The sequence below is a fragment of the Cavia porcellus genome, unplaced genomic scaffold (assembly GCF_034190915.1).
Source record: "Cavia porcellus strain 051 isolate PalLab524CR breed Dunkin Hartley unplaced genomic scaffold, mCavPor4.1 scaffold_18, whole genome shotgun sequence".
NCBI lineage: Eukaryota > Metazoa > Chordata > Mammalia > Rodentia > Caviidae > Cavia > Cavia porcellus.
This window is the reverse complement of record NW_026947501.1, coordinates 58,342,832-58,361,512: the sequence shown is the minus strand read 5'-3', so window position 1 is coordinate 58,361,512 and position 18,681 is coordinate 58,342,832. Positions and strand designations below refer to the sequence as shown.

General features: G+C 37.0%; 1 protein-coding gene across 3 annotated transcripts in view; it reads left to right on the top strand.

Moving 5' to 3' along the window:
- The window catches only part of Slit2 (slit guidance ligand 2), a 345,916-nt gene that overhangs the window by 311,738 nt on the left and 15,497 nt on the right, over positions 1-18,681 (top strand). For all 3 annotated transcript variants that reach the window (XM_063230084.1, XM_063230083.1, XM_063230085.1), the window contains 3 exons: positions 2,680-2,817; positions 2,923-3,163; positions 4,431-4,561. In XM_063230084.1, coding sequence (XP_063086154.1) covers positions 2,680-2,817; positions 2,923-3,163; positions 4,431-4,561 — 510 coding nt within the window. The remainder of the gene's footprint in view (positions 1-2,679; positions 2,818-2,922; positions 3,164-4,430; positions 4,562-18,681) is intronic.

Below are 18,681 nucleotides of genomic sequence, written 5' to 3'. Positions count from 1 at the left end.
TATTGAAAATAAATTTCTATTTGCTAATTATGCCTTAGTTTGCAAAAGGGAAGAGAACTAAGAAATGGAAGGAGGGGAAGAGAGAGGGAGAAGACAGAAAAAGAATGCAAATGTGTCGTGTTCATGTGCCAGCTCCTCTGGAATAATGCAATCACTACATACTGAACCCATTTCCAAAAAAAAGATTTTAAAACCTAGGGGAAAACATGATATGTTAAAGTCAAAAACCACAGTAATAATAGTAACACTTACTGAAGAAGTCTTTCTTTATACCAAAAAAATCTCCTTATTATAAAAAAGAGTTCTGTATTACTGCAGCATCCTTATTCTGTGGCGCTAAACCACAATTTTCTGGTTTATGGCCCTTTCAAAGTCAATGCACTCTCTCATAAATTCAAAGCAAAAACACTCATGGAAATCCAATGTATAAAAACATATCACAACAGGAGAGAATGGGGCACAATGAATATAGAGAGGCTTACTGAGCCTCTGCTCCTGTGACCGTGCCTGTGGACATCCACAATTCCTTCCCACGGGTTCGTAGCACTTACAGTGTTGCACACTTATCCATGGAAGAAACTCCCGAGTTCCACTGGATGCCTGAAACCCCTGTAGGAAGAAGATATATAGATATGAATATTTAGTACAGAATAAACCATAAAGGCTGGTATAAAATTATAGACATGCATACCATTACAAAAAATACAAATCACTCATTGATCATGCATTATATCTAAATACTATACCAATGCCTGGATGTGTGTGTGTGCATGTGTGTGTGTGTGTGTGTGTGTGTGTGTGTGTGTGTGTGTAAAATGTTTTCCCTATATAAATTTGAATCTATAAAGTGTGCTTAGAAAGAGATTAACAATAACTAATAATAAATTGGACAATTATAACAGTATACCACAATAAAGTTATGTGTATGTAATCTCTTTCTCAAAATATCTCAGTATTTTTCTTATCATATTCTTGAACTAATGTGAGATGATGCAGTGCTTGTAGGGGATCTAATGTCAAATGAATGAGACAGGTGCTGTGACATAATATTAGGCTATGACATGAGGCACACATAGTATTATTAACCACTTTCCCATTGCTTGCACAAAATTTCATGACACTAGGACCTTAAATGAGGAGAGGCATATTTTGGCTCACAGTTTTCAGAGAAGTCAGCCCATGGTCAGTTGGCTCCAAGACAGAAGCACAGTAGTAGAAGGGCCTGGTAGAGGAAAGCTCCTCAACTCATGACAAAGAGCAGAAAAGAGAGAAGAAAAAATAAGGAAAAGAAAGGACTCACAGGGAAAACATTCTTCCAGGCCATACATTCAGGGAAGCATTCCCTCCCACCAGGCCCCACCTTTGAACATGAGACTTTGGGAAATATTTTGCATCCAAACTGTAGCATGCAGGCACAGTTACTGAGTTACTATTGTATAGGTAACCTATACAGCATGGATACACGGGACCAAGGAGTGATTCACATTCAGGACAGGAAGGAGCAGGGCAGAGCAAGATTTCATTACTAACAGTGCAGCCCAATTAAAAACTTATAATTGATCATTTCTGTAATTTCCAATTTAATATTTTGTCCACAGATAATTTAAACTATAAAAAGAAATTTAAACTGTCGAAGCGGTGGGTGTGGCTTACAGTATTGAAAATTGCTACATGTAGTGCTTTGGCTTTCCTTGGGCAATTATAGTCTTGAATCCTTGATGGCACAGTTTGCGAAATGATCAGCATTAGAGAAGGGCAGGTTTTAGAGAAAATCTTGTGACACTGACTCTTGAAAGTTGTGCAGTAGCTGGAAAATCCAGGCTTCCTTGTCAAATTGCCTGGGTTCAATTCCTGCCTAAGATATTTAGGAACTGAGTATCCTTGGATAAGATGCTTCACCTCTTTCTGACTTAGTTTCTTCACCTGTACAGGTGTGATTGTCTGATCAGAGGCTATAGATCAAACAGAATGAAGAGGCCAAGTGGTTGAAATAGAGCCTGACCCAGAGGAGGCGCTCAAGTAAAGTCAGTGGCATCATTATCCAGCTTCGTCATCATCAGCGCAGCCACGCCTGCTCTGCCTCTTTCTGACCAAAGTGAACTGCTGAAAAGCTGGCAGATGGCTGGGGGTTTAGTTCAGTGGTATAAGCATCTGCCTGAAAAGCTGGCCCTGGAATTGGTACCAGCAATTCTGTGTCACATCCCCTACTCCAGCCTATCAGGCCTGTCTTGAGCTGACAAAACCATCACTTAGATTCACTGAGATTTAATTTATTTGCTATTAATGAATCTGGTTTTCTTATAATTATGTTTTGTCCCAGTACATCTAGACACATAGGAAAACTGAAATTTTAATCATTTAAAAAATGTTCTTTGTATTTTTAGTAAGTTTTACAACAAAATACTTGAGCCATGCCAACAGTCAAGTGAAATTAATAAAGATTAAATTTGGACAGTGGACCCTTGTTTCAAAAGGAAACTCAAAACCCAAGGGACAAAGCCATTGATCCCTTGACAGATCCATGGAAATCAGGCCATACTTTGCAGCCAGTGCTGTTAATTTGCAGAGCGGACAGTTCTGATCAGTTTTCCTTCCAGCTAATGTCATTGCTTCTAAGTGAAAGTCAGCTGTTTTTGTGATTTGGGTTGTGTGTGAAATTTTACTTGCTTACTCAAACAGGTGTGACTGCACACCGGGCTACATTGGTGAGCACTGTGACATTGACTTTGATGATTGCCAAGACAACAAGTGTAAAAACAGTGCCCACTGCACAGATGCTGTGAATGGCTATACGTGCATCTGCCCCGAAGGTTACAGGTAAAAGCAGGAGCACACGTTGATACGAAGAATTAAGACTTCCAGGACTCAAATCTCATAAAACCTAACATGTTTCCCTCCCCCCCCCCCTTCCTTATTCTTTAGTGGCTTATTCTGTGAGTTTTCTCCACCCATGGTTCTTCCCCGGACCAGCCCCTGTGATAATTTTGATTGTCAGAATGGAGCCCAGTGCATCATCAGGATAAACGAACCAGTGTGTCAGTGTTTGCCTGGCTACCAGGGCGAGAAGTGTGAAAAACTGGTCAGTGTGAATTTTGTGAACAAAGAGTCCTATCTTCAGATTCCTTCAACCAAGGTTCAGCCCCAGACAAACATCACTCTTCAGGTGAGAGGCACCCGTGATGCCAGGGCTAATCTGATCACTGACCAAATTCAGCTTGGGAGGATGAACATGTAGGGTAGCTTGTACATGATAATATTCCTTAAGTAATCAGTTAATAACTGCATAGCATAATCACAGAACCTTCTCCTTGTGTGAAAAACTTCAGTAATTTTGGTCTGTACTATTTTTATTCATTACCTGATGCTAAGGTTGAAAAATAAAAACAGCAACAAAGCATGACTCTCCTTTTCATGTTTGAGTGAATAAGTATCTTTATCTATTCAGTGTATGGCTCTGCAGTTGAGCTGCTGAGTCTTTTCCAATGAGACTCACAGCTAAAAGGAGGCAGAAGGGGAGAGCGGCTAGATTCAGCCAGGACCTGTTTGCTTTTTATCCAGAACCTTGCAGAATTCGCCTGAAATCCACAACCTTCAATTCTGAGTCTTTATCCTTAGACACTCTTTAAACAAGTCTTTCATACTCTTGGGAAAATGTTATACTCAAAGGTCTTGGGAAGTGATTATACTGCATGATACATGTATCATCTATGGGACGAATTGTGGCTACTTATTTACCTGTAAGCAAGCATTTAATATATTTTGAATTCAAATGACTTCGAGCAGTTTCCTGTAGCTACCCCGACTTCTTATTTGCTTTTGTTGACATTCCAGTGAGGGGCGAGGCTTGCTTTGAAATCCAGAGCAATGGGTCCCTTTGAGATAAGCAATCCTTCCTTAAAAAAAATCTGTCTTCCACTTTCAGTGTTTTTCATATTGGATATTTTCAGGACGTATGCAGAGCAGCGTAGAGGGTTAAATTCTTACTTTCACATAACTTGTCCTTTAAAAAGGAAGAAAGCAGGATTAAAACAAGTTTTTCCTACTGCGTGTGGCATCACTATGAGAAATTTTAATGTAGGATGTGAAAATCAAACCTGCTCCATGTAGTTACATTTAGTACATCCCAAAGGTAAGATCACAACAGGAGCAGAGAACAGTAGTGAAAAACCTCCAGCAGAGAAAGCTCTTAGCATATCCAACATGTTCACTTAAATAATTTTTGCTCTTCTTCAATTTTTTATGAGTCTTTTTTACAATAGGGTTATCTGCCCTTCAAGCAGGATTTTCAGAGTGCAATATTTTCTCATGGCCATAAAGGAAAAAAATAAGCCAGAGTAAAAACTCCTTGTTGTACTTATCAGTCTGTTCTTCTTGACATAGTGTGTTTGGTTGCTGTGCACCCCAGTAACATCAAGGCTTCTTTTTACCAGATTGCCACCGACGAAGACAGCGGCATCCTCCTTTATAAAGGTGACAAAGACCACATTGCCGTGGAGCTGTACCGAGGGCGAGTTCGTGCCAGCTATGACACTGGCTCTCACCCAGCTTCTGCCATTTACAGGTGAAGATCTCTCAGTTACTTGTAAAGGTGAAAAAATATTGCTTAATGAGGAACTGCTGCTTCTCTATAATTTCATAATGGAAAGGGGAGAGAATAATTTGGCTATAGCAGATGTCTTAGTCTGCTTTGTGCTGCTGTGACACAACACTTCATATTGAGTCATATTGAGTTATAAGGAAGAAAAATTTAATTGATTATGTCTTACAGTTCCAGAGGCTGGGAAGTCTAAGGTTAAGAAGTACACAGCTAACACGAGTGTCTAGCTACACCAACCCACAGTACAAGGCAGAAAGGCAAAAAAGGTGCCAAACTTAGTCTTTTATCCAGAACGCATTCCCATAATAACTAGCCAGTCTCTCAATACCAGCATCAGTGCATTCAGAGCCCTGTGACCTACTCACTTTTGTTTTTAATTTAAAGAGAAAAAAAGAAAGGACATAAAACAAAGCAGTAAAAGGGTACAAGTAATACAGAATTTCAAGAAAAAAATATACAGTAATAAATCACTAGTTAATAGGTTACATATTGTCTTCTTAGAAACAGTTGTCCAAATTATAAAAGTGGACATTCATGCAGTGATATTGGAGACAGTTTCGTTCAGTGATGCAACAAAAGCTCAGTAATATGGTCTTCCATCCTACACACTCAAACATACCTGTGGTTATATCCTTTAGTCCACCTTCCTTTCCTCTCTTTTTTACAATAACAATTACACTTTTTGGGTTTTATTACTCCCACAGTTCTTATTACTTGTTTTGAAGAGAATAAAACCAAACGTGACCAAGCAAAACAGAGTCAGTTAGAACAGAAGGATGGGCACAGTACATGATACAAAAATAGAATACCAGGTGATCAAAAGTGGTTACCATTGTGCCTCTTGCTATTTGTAAATTGAGTTGCCTATATCATCAGATATAATAGAATTGATCAAAACAGTACAGAACAAGGCCAATAAAACCTACACTGGAGACCTTAAAGGACTTCAAAAAAAAATAATAGTCAAACTACTTCTTAAAGTCCTGCTGGTCAGCCTTGCTGTGTGAGGATCAGTTTTCCAGGACATGAACATTGGAGGACATTGGAAACTTTAGCAGCAGGGTTTCTGATAGTCTTAGCATCAACACCAGTCCTCTCTCCAGGATGAATCTTCAATGAATTAGGTGAGACAAGGACAAGGAAAAAATAATATGCTCTTACTTTTTTATCCTTTAAGAGATTTAACTTTTCAGATAAGTAGTCTTTTAGTGGTCAGATAAGTGGCCTTGACACACGCAATGTAACAGAAGTGGTTCTGACTGCAGCCAACGCAAAGCAAATCTTGATCAAATAAAGACTCAGATCTCCCACAAGGCTTCCATGTGGAAATATGAGCCCAGGCTTCTCCAAACTGCTTTCTTTCTTTTAAATACTGATTCATGGTTAGTTTTTTGATACCATATATGTGTAAAAACATACCTGTAGGCCAAACACAGTGGCAAGTGACCAGATGTTGATATTGACCTAAATTGAAACTAGTGACCTGCATCTCACTTACATCATTCTTGCATGTGTTAACGTTTTTCCAAAGTCTTAACTTCTTACTGGACCCTTTATAAGTTGGTCTAGGAATATAGATGCAATCGTAGCCATGAATGGAATTTGATAAATCCAACTGTGGTGAACTAGTCTGCACTGGACTTTCAGAATATGGAAACAAACATATAATCATTGGTCTCCAAGTGTAACACAATAGTTATTTAATCTCCAAATGGTTATGGACTAGTGCCAACACTTTTGGCATTAGTAGGCCTTAAATTATATAGGCTTGATGTATTTCAGCCCATAAAAAGATTTCATAAATCTGTGGTTCATTTTTATATCTTGATGATAATGAAGTAGCATTAAGTTCCCAGAAACCATGCTGAAGGTTTGTGGGTTGGCTTGTGAAAGCTGAAATACAGTGAAGATATTTATACATAAATTGTAGAAACTTAAATGATTATACCAAATGGGGAACTGGTTTTGAGGTGGTTTATTTTCACTTCCATTTTTGCCTAACAAAAACTGCATACCCTCCCTGTGATGTTCATAAAAAGCGTGTTGAGTTGCATCGTCTATGTTATGAAATGAAAAGTTCATGTTTCTGCTGGAAAATCTTCTAACAAAGGTATATTTAATGAGGCTCAGGGCAAACAACATTAATTTTTGCCTTATATAAGACACAACATTTGGGGAAAGTTATTGCATTACTTTTTAGTAAAAGGAGACCATCATTACCCAGAATTCAGATAGGCAGATTTCTATAACATAATATGAATTTATGTTGGTAACATATTGTATTACAGTAGCTATTAATATACTAACAAAAAATTAAAGAAATAAGAAAGGAGAAGGGAAAGAAAGAAGGAGAGGATAGAGGCAAAGGAATGAGGGGAAAAGTTTATGTATAATATTGTACAAAAGTACATTTCTCAGTTAAAAAGAAAAATAAGTAAAGCTAAACAGTATCAAAGGTGGATAAACAAATCTAACAATTCATATTTCCATGTAATTTCATAAAGAAGAACCAGGTATGGAGAAGAAGAAAAGCATTAGAAGCAAGGATTCTGCATAATTACCACTTGGTATCATTTTGATTTTGGACCACTTTAATGTCGCTACTGCTCACAACAGATAGATAAATAAATGAACTAATAGAAAAGAGCCAATGCTGTAAGATGATTTTCCTTGATCTAAGTCCCAGCGCTGTGTGTCTGGGGCAAATTGCATCAGCCCTCAGGCCCTCAGCTGGTAAATGGAAATAATAAAACAGTATCATATTTGAGGGATTGCAGTGAAAATTTTATTATTTGATGCATTTTATTATTTGTTATGTAAAACTTTCAGAACAGTACATGAAATTCAGAATATTTAAAATTCAGAATATTTAAAACTGAGTTCTTTTCATTTACCTCATAAAAATGCTTGTTCCCATTACATTCTCAAGTCGTGAAAAGGCATCCTCAAGTCACGGGTGGACTGGATTTACTCTGACTCTTGTTCTTTTCTCACCTGCAGTTTGCCATTTATCTCAAGTCTCAACTCTGCTCAGGCTAATTTTGTGACTTCTGTCCAAATGTCAGAAAATGTCAGGGCATCTAACCCTGCTCAGTCTTTGTAGTGTGTAAAATCCTGGGTGAAAGGTAACACGTCTCTGTCATAGTAAATTTCATCAATAGCAATATTGCAATCAGGTTTCCCAAAAGTTACTTAGTAGTGTGATTAAATTAAAATTTTAAATCATGATTTGTTTCCAATTTATTTAGCTTTATCAATACACCACCATATTGACGTTTTCAAAGAGAATATTTTACACATTTTTATTGCACAAAACTTGTCCAGTTTAAAGTCAATTTCATTGCCATGATTTCATATTTTAAAAATTCTCTTTGATGAAGCAGTTCTATAAATTATGCATTATTGATTGTGCTGTAACTTTATACATCCATGTAGTGTATCAAGTCCTAATTAATTTTAAAACTTAAATTTTATTTAGTAAAATGAAATCTGGTAAATTGGGGGAAAGTAATCAGATATTAATTCATTATTTCAATTGGATATTTTTAGTTCAAATTTCTTTTTTAGGTACTAGTTCTTGTTTAGAATAGATCAGCATGAGAAATATTATTTAGTGGAATCATATTTGCAGTGATAATTTGTTCTTCAAAGTGACTTTTTCAGACAAATGGATACTTTTTAATTAAGATATATGCCTCTTTAGTTTCAAATTAATGTCCTTTCCAAACCAGATAACTTATTTGGAAACTAAGATACTATTTTAAAAAATAGGACATTAATCAAACACAGTTTTAAGTGTATTTTAAAAACTGCGAAATGTACTAATTATTCTTTCAGCACCGGAACTGAAGTTGCGTGCATATTGGCTTATTTTGTCTTACATCCTAGTAGAAGGCTGTGGCTTCTTTTACAGTTGTGGATAGTTCCCTGCCCCAGGCAGGTAGGCAGAGCATAGAGCAAACGTGCTGTGCCACGCTTCTGGTTTCTGATTCAGTAGATCTTTTTGGCACTGAGAATTTGTATTTCTGACAAGTTCGCGGGTGGCGTTATTTTCCAGCGACTGCACTATGAGACCAGGTCCTCTAAAAGTAATCTCTTGCTGTGGTCTGAGAGCAGGTAATCCATTGCCTCTTCCCACATCCAAGTTCCAGTGCAGACATTCTTCCTGTCAGCTTGAAATCAACCATGATGGGAGTTTCTCCACCACACAGAAATAAACAAATGGTAGGGATCTGTGCTCTCTTTCTTTTTTCCAAAGAGCCAGTTTGTAAACACTTGTCAACATCCTGCAGTATAAAGACTTATTAGCAACAACAGAAATGAAATGAGCTGCCAGACAACTAAGTGAATATGGAACATGCCCGATTCTTACAGCGCATAGCGAAGAGCATGAAGGAGACTGGGAAGCAGCCATGAATGGCTAAGTGAACCGCTGTCTAAACAACAACAGCAGGCACGGGTCCTCAGTCATGGGGTAGAATACATTTTTATTCTCAAGAGGGCTGATAATTTACTGACTTTCAAAAAAACTTTCTTAAAAGAAAAGAGAAACTTTCTGTAGCAAAAGTTCTTCCTGAAAAACATGCTTTTTTCTTTGCTTCAAACTAATACCATGTTCCAAATTAGGTAACTTACTTGAGAACACAGTGAAGTTCTGTTTAAAAATTGGGCAGTTGGATGAACCATGAGAATAATGTACAAGATAATGCTGTGCCTGATCAGTTTTGTTTAGGCACACTTCCTTTTTTTCTTTCTTTCTTTTTTTTTTTAAATTTTATTTAAAAGGAAAAAGAGAAAAAAACAAAACAAAACAAAGCAGTGTAAGCAGTGTAAGAGTACAAGTAATACAGAACTACAAAAAAAAAAAAAACAGTAAGAAATCACCAGTTAATAGATTACACATCATCTTAGAGATATTTGCTCAAGTCACAGTATCAAAGCATACAAACTGGACATTCAAACAGTGAAACTGCAAACATTTGTGTTCAGTGATCCAACCAAAAACATTAATATGGTCATCTTTTTAACACACTTGCAGTTGTATCCTTTAGAGCACTTTTTTTCCCCTCTCTTTTTTACAACAAAATTTACACATTTTGGGTTTTATTACTCCTTAGTTCCCATTACTTTTTTTTTTTTGGAAGAGAATAAAGTGAAATATGGCAAAACAAAGCTGTTAGTCAAAACCAAGGATAGACATAGCACATGATGTAAAAACAGAGTACAAGGTTATCAACAATGGTTACCAGGGGCTGGGGATTTAGCTCAGCGGCATAAGCACCTGCCTTGCAAGCAGGCGGTCATGAGTTCGATCCCTGGTACCGATAAAAATGAAAAAGACAAAAAAAAAAAAAAAAAAAAAAACCACAAACAATGGTTACCATAATGCCTCTTGCATCCTTAAAAAGAATTGTCTATCTCATTAGGTATTATAAAGTTGAACAAAACAGTAGAGAACAAGACCAATAAAACCTAAACATTGTAAACATTACAGGACTTCTAAAGGAGAAAATAGTCAAACTAGAATGGGCATCATAGTGAATCTTAATGCCTTCAAAGTAGTTGCCTATACCCTCAAACTTGATACTGTCATATAGAACGGAACAGAGTCTAATCAATGAAAACAAGATAGTGGGAGTATTACAGGACTTCAAGTTAATAGGAAATCAGGAAAGTCAGTATAATATATCCTGTTAATTTTTTTTATTTTTCCCCTTAATTAAAAAATCATAAAAAATAACTAAATAATTTTTTAATGAATAAGGGAGAGATTGAGATAAAAGGAGACATAATAACATAACAATACAGGTCAAAGCATAACTGTTTCAGCAACCTAGTGATTCACCACCAAATAACCCGACTTAATAGTAGTTACCATAGTGTCTTTTTCCTTGAAATATTTGAATATAACTTCATATACTATAGCTTCAAATATTTCCATATCAAGCAGCCCAGAATAAAGCCATTCCAATTAATAAGTGAAAACTTTATAAGGCTTCAAGGCCATATAATGGGGAATCATGATTACCACATATTTTTATATATTTGAATCATTACTTACATTAGGGAAACTATTCGGTATTCACACATGCGAGATTGATTTATTTCACTTAGGAGGATGGTCTCCAGCCGTGCACATTTATTGATAAATATCTCAATGTGATCCTTCTTTATAGCTGAGTAATACTCCATTGTATAGAAATACCACAACTTTTTTATCCATTCCTCAGTTGATGGACACTTGGGTTGTTTCCAAAATCTGGCGATTACAAATTGTGCTGCTATAAACACAGGTGCACATATATCACTGTGGTATGATGCCTTCAGTTCTTCTGAGAATGTGCCTAGAAGTGGAATAGCTGGAACAAATGGGACTTCCAATCCCAGCGTTTTGAGAAATCTCCAGACTAACCTCCACAAAGATTGTACCAGTCTACACTCCCACCAAAAGTGCAGGAGAGTTCCTTTCTCCCCACAGCCTCTCTAGCAATTGTTGTTGTTGGTTGTCTTGATCCTAGCCATTCTTTCAGGAGTGAGATGGAATCTCAGTGTGGTTTTAATTTACATTTCTCTAATGACCAATGATGATGAACATTTTTTCATGTATTTATTTGCCATTTGTATTTCTTCATCTGAGAAGTGTGTATTCATCTCAGATGCCTATTTTTGGATTGAACCTTTGAATTTTGGGGGTCTGAGTTTTTTTAATTCTTTATATGTTTTAGACAAAAGTCTCTTGTCTGAGGGGGAGTTCACTAAGATCTTTTCCCAGTTTGTGGGTTTTCTTTTCACTATGCTGGAGATTTGTTTTGACATGCAGAAACTTTTTAACAAGAGGTGGTCCCAGTTATTGATTCTGGGAAGTATTTCCCATGCGGTTTGAGTCCTGTTCATGAAATCATTCCTACCCCTATGTCTTCAAGGTTTCTACCCAATTTGTCTTCCAATAGATTTAGTGTTCTGTTTTAATATTCAGATCTTTGACCCATTTAGATTTTAATTTAGTACATGGTGATAGGCATGGGTCTAACTTTAGTTTTCAGGAAATGAAGAGCCCGTTTTTCCAACACCATTTATTAAAAAGACTGCCATTCTTCCAGTGAACCTGCTTGGCTCCTTTATCAAAGATAAGATGGTTGAGTGTGTTTGTAGTTGTGGTTGTATCTTCTAATCTATTCCATTGATCCTCTGCTCTGTTTTGATTCCAGTACCATGTTGATTTTGCTACTGTTGCTTTGTAGTATAACTTCAAGTCAGGGATTGTGATGCCTCCTGCCTTGCCTTTGCTGCTTAGAATTGCCTTTGCTATTCTAGGTCTCTTCTGGTTCCATTTTCCCTGTATAAGTCTTTCACTTCTTTCGTAAGAGTAATTCCTAAATATTTCTTTTTTTTTTTTTTTTTTTTTTTTTTGCCTGCTAGTATGAAGAGTGTGGTTTCTCTTATTTCCCTTTCTGTGATTTTGTTGTTAGTGTATAGGAATGCTATTGATTTCTGAGTATTGATTTTATATCCAGCTACATTACTGAATTTATTTATTATATCTAAGAGACTTTCAATGGAGTTTAGGGAGTCTTCTATGTAGAGTATCATGTCATCTGCAAACAATGACAATTTAACTTCTTCTTTTTGTACCTTTACCCCTTTTATTTCTCTCTCTTGTCTAATTGCTCTGGCTAGTACTTCCAGTACTATATTAAATAGGAGTGGTGATAAAAGACATCCTTGTCTTGTGCCTGATTTTAAAGTAAAGGCCTTCAATTTTGGGCCATTTAGTATGATGCTGGCTGTTGGTTTGTCATACATGACCTTTATTATACTGAGGTAAAGACCATCTATTCCAATTTTCTGTAAAGTTCTTATCATGAATGAATGTTGGACCTTATCGAAGGCTTTTTCTGCATCTATAGAAATGATCATGTGATTCTTACTTTTGGCTTTATTGATATGGTGGATTACATTTATTGATTTACGTATGTTGAACCATCCCTGCATGCCTGGGATGAATCCCACTTGGTCATGGTGTATAATCTTCTTGATGATTTGCTGTATCCTATTTGCCAATATTTTATTAAGGATGTTTGCATCTGTGTTCATTAGGGAGATTGGTCTATAGTTCTCTTTTTTAGTTGGGTCTTTCTCGGGTTTTGGTACTAGAGTAATATTTGCTTCCAGGAATGACTTAGGAAGGATTGCTTCCCTTTCAATTTCGTTGAATAGTTTGAGGAGTGTCGGCATTAGGTCTTCTTTGTATTTCTTGTAGAATTCTGCAGTGAATCCATCTGGGCCTGGGCTCTTCTTTGTAGGTAAGGACTTAATTACATTTTCAATTTCATTAATAGAGATTGGGTTATTCAGCAGTTTTACATCCTCTTGATCTAGCTTTGGTACATCACATGTTTCTAAGAATCTGTCTATTCTGTGTTATCAAACCTTTTAGAGTAGAGGTTTTCGAAATGGGTGTTGATGATCTGTATTTCTGTAGAGTCTGTAGTGATTTCTCCTTTTTCGTTTCTTATTGCTTGACTTTGAGCTTTTTCTTCCCTTTTTGTAATAAGGTTGGCTAGGGGCTTATCGATTTTATTTATTCTTTCAAAGAACCAACTCTTTGATTCGTTGATTCTTTGGATTGTTTTCTTAGTCTCTATTGCATTAATTTCTGCTCTGATTTTTATAATTTCCTCTCTTCTTTTGGCTTTGGGCTTGACTTGCTCTTCTTTTTCTAGCTGTTTGAGGTGTAGCATCAGGTTATTTATTTGTATTCTGTTTTCCTGATGTGGGAACTCAGTGCAATAAATTTTCCTCTGAGGACAGCTTTCCTTGCATCCCACAGATTCCGGTAAGTTGTATCTGCATTTTCATTTTCTTGTAGGTATTGTTTAATTTCTTCTGTGACCCACTGATTATTCAAGAGTGTGTTATTCAGTTTCCATGTGTTTGTGGGATTTTTGCCGTATCTTTTATCACTAATTTCTAATTTCAGAGCGCTATGATCCGATAATATGCAAGGGATGATTTCAACTCTTTTGCATTTGTTTAAATATGTTCTGTGAGGTAATATATGGTCTGTTTTAGAGAATGACCCATGTACTGCTGAGAAGAACGTATATTCTGATGTTGTTGGGTGGAACATTCTGTATATGTCTATCAAGTCCATTTGTTCACAGGTATGATTCACTTCTGTTATTTCTTTGCTCATTTTCTGTCTGGTTGATCTGTCCCTTGGTGTCAGTGGTGTGTTAAGGTCTCCTGTTACAATTGTGTTACTGATAATTTGATTTTTCCTTTCTGTTAATAGTTGTTTTATATAACTGGGTGCTCTGGAGTTTGATGCATATGTATTTAAGATAGTTATCTCTTCCTCTTGGAGTTTTCCCCTAACGAGTATGTAGTGACCTTCTTGTCCTTTATGGTCATTGTTGGTTTAAAGTTCACATTGTCTGCAAACAGAGTGGCTACTCCTACTTCTTTTTGGATTCCTGTTGTGTGAAGTATTGTTTTCCATCCTTTGACTTTCAGTCTTTGAGTATCCTTCTGGGTTAGATGGGTTTCCTGTAAACAGTATATGGTTGGATTTTGTTTCTTGATCCATTCTGTTAGTCTGTTTTTTTTTTTTTTGATTGGTGCATTGAGACCATTTACATTAATGGTTATAACTGTTATGTGCTGGTTTATTGTTGACATGTCATCTCTCTGCTGTTGCATCTTTATCTTTCTGTTCTGTTTAATTATCTGCTTTGCTTAGTGGTTTTTTTCCTTTGTGTATCTAAACTGTCTCACAATATTTTTTGGAGGGTTGGCTTGGTGTTCATGAAGTTCTTCAGCTGTTCTTTGTCATGGAAGTATCGTATTGCACCATCAATTTTGAATGATAGTTTTGCAGGGTACATCAGTCTAGGTTGGAAGTCATCTGGATCTGGAATACTTCACTCCATGCTTTTCTTGACTTTATTGTTTGTGCTGAGAAGTCTGCTGTGATTCTGATAGGTTTTCCTTTATAAGTGATCTGTCTTTTCTCTCTGACAGCTTTTAATAATCTATTCTTGTGTTGGATTTCTGGGATGGTGATTATTGTATGTCTGGGTGTAGTTTTATTTTGGTTATGACTATATAGAGTTCTATAGGCCTCACTGAACCTGATGTCAGTTTCTGATCTCATGCTTGGGAAATTTTCAGCTGTTACTTCTCTAAATATCCTCTTGTCATCCTTTATGTTGTCCCCTTCTTTTTCATTAATCCCTATCAATCTTATGTTATTTTTCTTTGCATCATCTTGCAGTTGTTGAATTGTTATTTCCTGATTCCTTGTTATTTTTAAAAGATCTTTCCTTTCCTGTTCACTAGCTGCAATCCTGTCTTCAAGGTCTGAAATTCTATCTTCACTTTCATTGAGGCGGTTTTTACAGCTTTCAGTGGAGTTTTTCATTTCCTGTATAACTCTATGCATCTGCTTTATGTATTCTGTTTGTTTCTTATATTGCTCACCTAGGGATTCTATCTTTTTGTTTATTTCCTCCGATTTTTTAACTGTGTTTTCTTTAGATATTTTCAGAATCTCTTTCATTTCTTTTATCATTTCTTCTTTTACCTGGGAGATTATTTCGAGTTTGAATTCCTTTAAAGCTTCCTGGAGTTGCTTGTTTATTTCAGTAGCTATTACGTCCGATATTTGAGGTGTATGGCATATATTTTCTTCTATATACATCACTCCTAGGGTTTCTGGAGATGGACTGGAGGTTTGAGGTTTAATTTGGTCTTTCATTTTGTCATTTTCCTATATTGCTGTGTTTCAGGTTTTATTCGAAAGCTTCCTCAGGGTCTGTTGGAAATTTACTTCTATGTTCGCAGCTCCTGGGACTCTGACACCCAGTTCCCCCAAGCCACTGAGCCTCTAGAACCAGTGGCCCTCTTCTGCCTGTTTAGAACTCCGTAGTTCCAGACAAGCTGGGCTCCAGGGACACTGTGCGCCCACCTGCTTGTTGGAAACTCCACAGTTCTCCGAGCGCAGTCGGAATAGGGAGGCAGATGTAGATGCCTCAGACCCACTTAGCCACTTCACTGCACCCAGAAGCCTGGAGGGTCCCGAACAGTCTGGGTTTGGGGCAGAGTGCACTGAGCACTTACCGCAGGCCACAGGGCCTCTGGAACTGGTGATGCTCGCCTGCTTGCTGAGAAATCCACAGTCCTCCAGCCACCCCAGGAGGCAGATGCAGGTGCCCCAGATCTGCCCAGCCCTTGCTCTGCACCCAGATGGTGCAAGAGTCCCAAATAGGCTGGGCTCCAGGGATCTAGGCGTACTTTCTGCTTCCTCCTGCTAAGGTTGGTTGACTCTAGGGCCTTTGGAAATACCTATTTACATTTATTTTTAAAAAGCAAATGACTGGGGAGGAAGGTAGAAGGGAAAAGACAGGGGTGGAGGGAGGAAGGGAGACTCAGAAAGAGAAGCAGGGGGACTGAGAAGCGAAGAAAGAAGGAAGGAAAAAAGAAAGGGAGGGAGGAAATAAGGAAGTAAGGAAAGGAGGGAAGGAGAAAAGGAAGGAAGGAAAACAGGAAAGAAAACAAGCTTTAACTGAGTGTTCCTACACTGCTCAGTATCAATGGGGAGGCTGACAGTCAACAGAATCTGAAGGAGGCTTCTTTAAGAACGTGATCCATATTCAGCCATTATGATCTGCCCTGTGGGAGTCACCACTGTTTGCTTTACAAACTTCAGCAAGTTGCTTGGCCTCTTGGTGCCTCAGTTTGCTCATCTCAACACCTGGAATCACATCTGTTCTCCACGTGTGACTCTAAGAACTGAAAGGAACACATTCAGAGCAACTCTCACAGTGGTTCACATAGATAGACTCCAAAGTCATGGTTCATGCTAATGACTGTGGACACTCTTCATGCTAGGATACGCAAACACTAATGGATAAATATCCAAAGTTTTGCCTCATGTGTGACCCCCACTATATTTTCAAATATAAAGCTTCCTTTCTATATTACTGTATTTTATTTATAACTACCTGCTTCAAACCCACTAGTTTAAAGCATATTATTTCATAAATTACTTTATAAAACTTCCTTTTGAGGAATTATTTTGGGCATGTTAGACATAAATATTTTAAACTCCGTGACTTTCTAGTCCCTTTGGTATAAATAGCTTGGCAGAGATATTTTTATTGCCATTCCCATTTCATGGGTGAAATAAATATCTTCAACCCAGAGACATCACAGTGACATGATCAGCTGAGTTCCTCTACTTGTAGATTCCTGTTCCATTGCGTGCATTATGCCACCAAATATCTTAAATTTGTAAGGCAAAAAGCTGGAGTTCACTAAGCAAAAATGAAGTTTTATCTTTCTTAAACTACTAAAATAATTTAATATTTGTAGTTAACATAGAAATATTAAAAATGTCATTGTTAGTGGGCACTTTATAAATGGAGAAAAACTATTTTAGAGGCCGTCTTATCTGTTACACTCCAAGTTTTAAAGCCCGTTTCTATGTAGCAAACCAAGGGCTTAGTTGAGACATTGCATGCTTTTCATATATCACCAAATGGTAGGAAGCGAAATTTATGTGCTCAGTGGAGAATCTTAGAGATAAGTGGTTCACTTGCTGCTTTTTGTGAGTCATCAGATAGATAGTTCCCTAGGGGTTGGTGAAAGAGGATTTATGAATACTTATCAGAACAAGAAAGAATGTTACAAGTGGATGTGTGAAGAACTAATTATGATAGACAGCAAAGTTCATGATAGTTTAGTCTGACAGTGGAACAACTGATATGTCAATCATTGCTTTTCTTTAAAAGCATATGTAAGCAAAGGATCCTGGGATAACTCCCCCTTCCCGGGTTTATCTCATGTAGAACACAACTTGGAGAACTCGTTTACAATATCACCTCTGGCCTATTTTCTCCTAACACCGTGCACACAGTATCATCTTATAAAAAAAAGAATCAGGGAATATTAATTTGGCCATACTTTCATTTTAAAAGGCCAAAATCAAGCCAGAATTTAAGGTTGTAATTCTTAACACTTCAAACGTATATGAAAGGTTATTGATTTTTTTTTAGAAAGATACATCAAGTTGTGCAATTGTCATATAAAATTATTTATCATATGTCTATTTCTGAGCTGTTGGAGAGAGACATCACATATTGAAGTCTTAGGGCCAGTGACAACACATGCAATTTTTATAGTTACAAATATACTTTTTTATTATTAACTTTATCAGTACACATAATTATACACAATGGTCATATTCATCATGGGGCAGTTCTGCCTGTACATAATATATCTTGAATCTTCTTTTTCTATGTTTATTTTATTGAAAACTTGGTGCATAATAATTAAGAGAACTTACACCTGAGCTAGGCGATTTGGCTTCAGATCTGTTCAGCTATTATTTATATGTGTCATTTTGGGTACCATAAATGCTCAAATCTTATGAGGTTTAAAGGAAGTGACACCTGTAAAGCTCCCAAGACAGTGTCTGGAAAGCACCATGTGCTACATAATTCTTTACTCTTACGACTTATGTTACTCTGATGAGGAAGAAAAGAGTGGAGCTACATTTACCCAGGGTCACACATCTAACGGAAGTGTGTCAAGCTGAACAAGGTATCTCTTAACTGCCACTGAAAATTCCAAAAGTTTCTCAACAAAATTGTCTTTCCAAAGCTTTTATCCAAAAGAAACTTAGAACCTATTAATGATATGAAGATAATAAAGTTAATACTACTTTTTAAAATCATACATCTCCCTTTGTGTACTCACTGGATATTTATCGAACATCTGTTTGCCAAATGCTCTTCAGGATATTTGAAGAAATAGACATAAAAAATATAGCCCTTATTTTAAAGCAGCTTGCAATTAGTAAGAGTTAAAGCTTGTACTTAAAAACAAAATGAAGCAATGAAGTAAAGTGAGTGGAAGGAAGAATCTGCTGCCTGCTTCCTGGCTGGAACACAGCATGAAGGTGCATAAGCCCTAAAGATCTTGATCCATTCAAGTGTGCTGCATCCAGCGCCATCATTAGCATTGTAGTGGCTGCACTGTCCAAGATGGAGAGGTGTAACCAAAAGCCCATTGCTTGATAT